The sequence below is a fragment of the Montipora capricornis genome, chromosome 6 (genome assembly GCF_036669925.1).
Source record: "Montipora capricornis isolate CH-2021 chromosome 6, ASM3666992v2, whole genome shotgun sequence".
Classification (NCBI taxonomy): domain Eukaryota; kingdom Metazoa; phylum Cnidaria; class Anthozoa; order Scleractinia; family Acroporidae; genus Montipora; species Montipora capricornis.
The window spans coordinates 4,484,137-4,486,636 of NC_090888.1; the positions used below are offsets into that span (position 1 = coordinate 4,484,137).

Consider the following 2,500-nt stretch of genomic DNA (forward strand, 5'->3'; position numbering starts at 1 on the left):
GACTGAAAATGGGTCTTTACCTATTAAGAATAGAAGAACTCTGACTTTTTAATGATGAACACACATTTCCACCTTAAAGTACTACTCTCAAATGGCCCTCACAGGAGGAATAAGGTAAATGCTAGGTTTTGTGGGAACAAAACAGGAAAACTTGGAGAAAAAAACCCATGGAATATGGTTAAGAACTGGCATAAATACACCCGACCAATTGAAATAATCAAGATACATGCATGCACCCTGTCCATATTTAAGGGAAACTCATTTGTGCTCACCAGAAGTCCACGACACACTGGGCATTCCCATTTGGTCATCCATCTAGGTGTTGACTAGCCTGCAAACACAGACGTATTTCTGAAACAACTGCCAGAAATACGTCTGCGTTCGCAGGCTAGGTGTTCACCCCATTCAACAGGACTAATTAATTTCAGGGAATAGATGCAAGAGCCAGTGTTTTCCTGTGGGCAGGGCTTGAAATTACTGAAAAAATCGACTCATATTTTTGCAAAAAGTTTAAAGATTTGAAAAATTAATTGCAATCTCGCACATTTTAGTTGCAAAATCGTTGCGCCGCATTACGCTGTCTGGGGTTTAGCAAAACAAAATATAAGCCAAAGAAAAAATAATTTTAAAAATTGTATTTTTTTTATTTATTTTAGCAAAAGTAGCAACAAAGTGGCAACTGCTAACCCCTTCGTTCTGAAAGAGCGAAGGTGAAAACAAGTCACGCATTTGCGACATCTCTGGCCAGATATTTTAGTCGCAAAGGCAAAAAATTCAGTTACAAATGCGACTCTATTGTAGCTACAATAAATAACAAACTTTATTTAGGTGCCAACAGTATTTAAAATTAGCAATGGGGCACTAATTAAAATTGGGGAATATCCACAGAAATCAAACCATTGAATCAACACAAATCAAATGATAAGTTGGCCTTTTCAGGGCTTGAAATTAACGAAAAAATCCAGTCGCATTTTGCGATAAGATACGAAAATTTAGTCGCAATTTCGCAAATTTTAGTCGCAAAATCGCCGCGCTGCATTGTGTTGTCGGCGGTTTAGCAGAAAAATATGAGCCCGCAGTACTTGTGTGTAAAGAAACTGCTGAAAATGGCGAATTATCGAAGGAATGGAGCTGTGCACGTAACATCGCAGCTAAATTACTATACAATTACGCTACCTTCAGAGAAAATTCACAGCAAGAAACAAAATAATTTTGTCATTTATTTATTTGTTTGTTTATTTTAGCAAAAGTAGCAGCAAAGTGCCAACTGCTAACCCTTTTGTTTCGAAAGAACGAAGGTGACAACAAGTCGCAAATTTGCGACTTCTCCAGATATTTTAGTCGCAAAGGGAAAAATTTAGTCGCAAGTGCGACCGTATTGGTCGCAATTTCGAGCCCTGCTTTTTGAGAAGAGGGGAAAACTGGAGCACCAAGAAAAAACATCTTAAGGCAAAGTAGGGAACCAACAAACTCAATTCATGTGTGACGCCAAGTCTCGGAACCTTAGCCGCAAACACTATACTTAAGATAATGATTAGGCCTAAGGTTAGGTTTCACCCCCTACCCCACCCCCCTACCCCTCACCCCACCCCCTACCTTCCATCCCCGAAATAGTCATGCCGCTCGGAATGAAACCCTTGTCCACTTATCATGCCGACATTTCTAAGACATCCTTTGGCATGTCAACACCAAATAACATATACACCATAAATTCAAGAGCAGTCGTCATTCAAATGGTGAATGGAGTCAAAAGTCTACCAAAAGAGAAGACATGGTTGTGTACCACATACACATGCAAAGCATGTGTATTTATAATACACTATATTACATTACAGAGGGGGGTTACCCTGTTATGTGTCAGTCAATTCCAAGAGTGCCCATCTCCCTTCCCATCTAGGTAGGTCGAGGAGAGGGTGGGCAGAGAAAAGCCCTGGGAACAAGGTTGACCGCTGACCAACAATTTTGGCGATAGTCAAATGCCCGCCCGGAGTGGTTTCGTTTCGTGTCAAATTCCCCACCATGCGGAGCTATCCTCATGTCATAGGCCCGGGATATACCTGGGGGGTGGGGGATGGGCACACTTGAAATTGAATGGTACATTAATTACTAGCACGGTATTTTGATCTGGCTGAAGAAAATTTCCTTTTAGTAGAGGCTCATGATTTCCAAGCCAAATGAAATTTTATGCAAGGAAAATTCTTTGAAAGGTTTGTCACGATACAAAGCTGAGCTTTCGTGACGCCATTGTGTTACTAACCATGTGTTACTTTACAATGTCGAACACAAACACTCGCTTTTTTAATATACTTTTTACCTGTGAACTATAGTCTCACCTTTTATCCAACAAACGGTTTGAATCTAAAAAGCACGTCATACGTTAAGAAACTCACCATGTAAAGAGGACTCCCTAAAAATGATCCAATGGCTCCAGAAACAGCGCCAGCTACGAGACAACGCCAAAATTCAATTTTACCTTCCTTGTTTGCGGTCAGTTTTAAAT

General features: G+C 40.3%; 1 protein-coding gene across 1 annotated transcript in view; it reads right to left on the reverse strand.

Annotated features, from left to right (window-relative positions):
• Positions 1-2,500, reverse strand: part of LOC138054614 (solute carrier family 25 member 35-like) — a 4,159-nt gene that overhangs the window by 1,294 nt on the left and 365 nt on the right. The window contains exons 1-2 of the mRNA XM_068901113.1: positions 2,391-2,500; positions 1-20 (exon numbers count right to left, since the gene is read on the reverse strand). The exon at positions 1-20 is cut by the window's left edge and continues 1,294 nt beyond it; the exon at positions 2,391-2,500 is cut by the window's right edge and continues 365 nt beyond it. Coding sequence (XP_068757214.1) covers positions 1-20; positions 2,391-2,500 — 130 coding nt within the window. The remainder of the gene's footprint in view (positions 21-2,390) is intronic.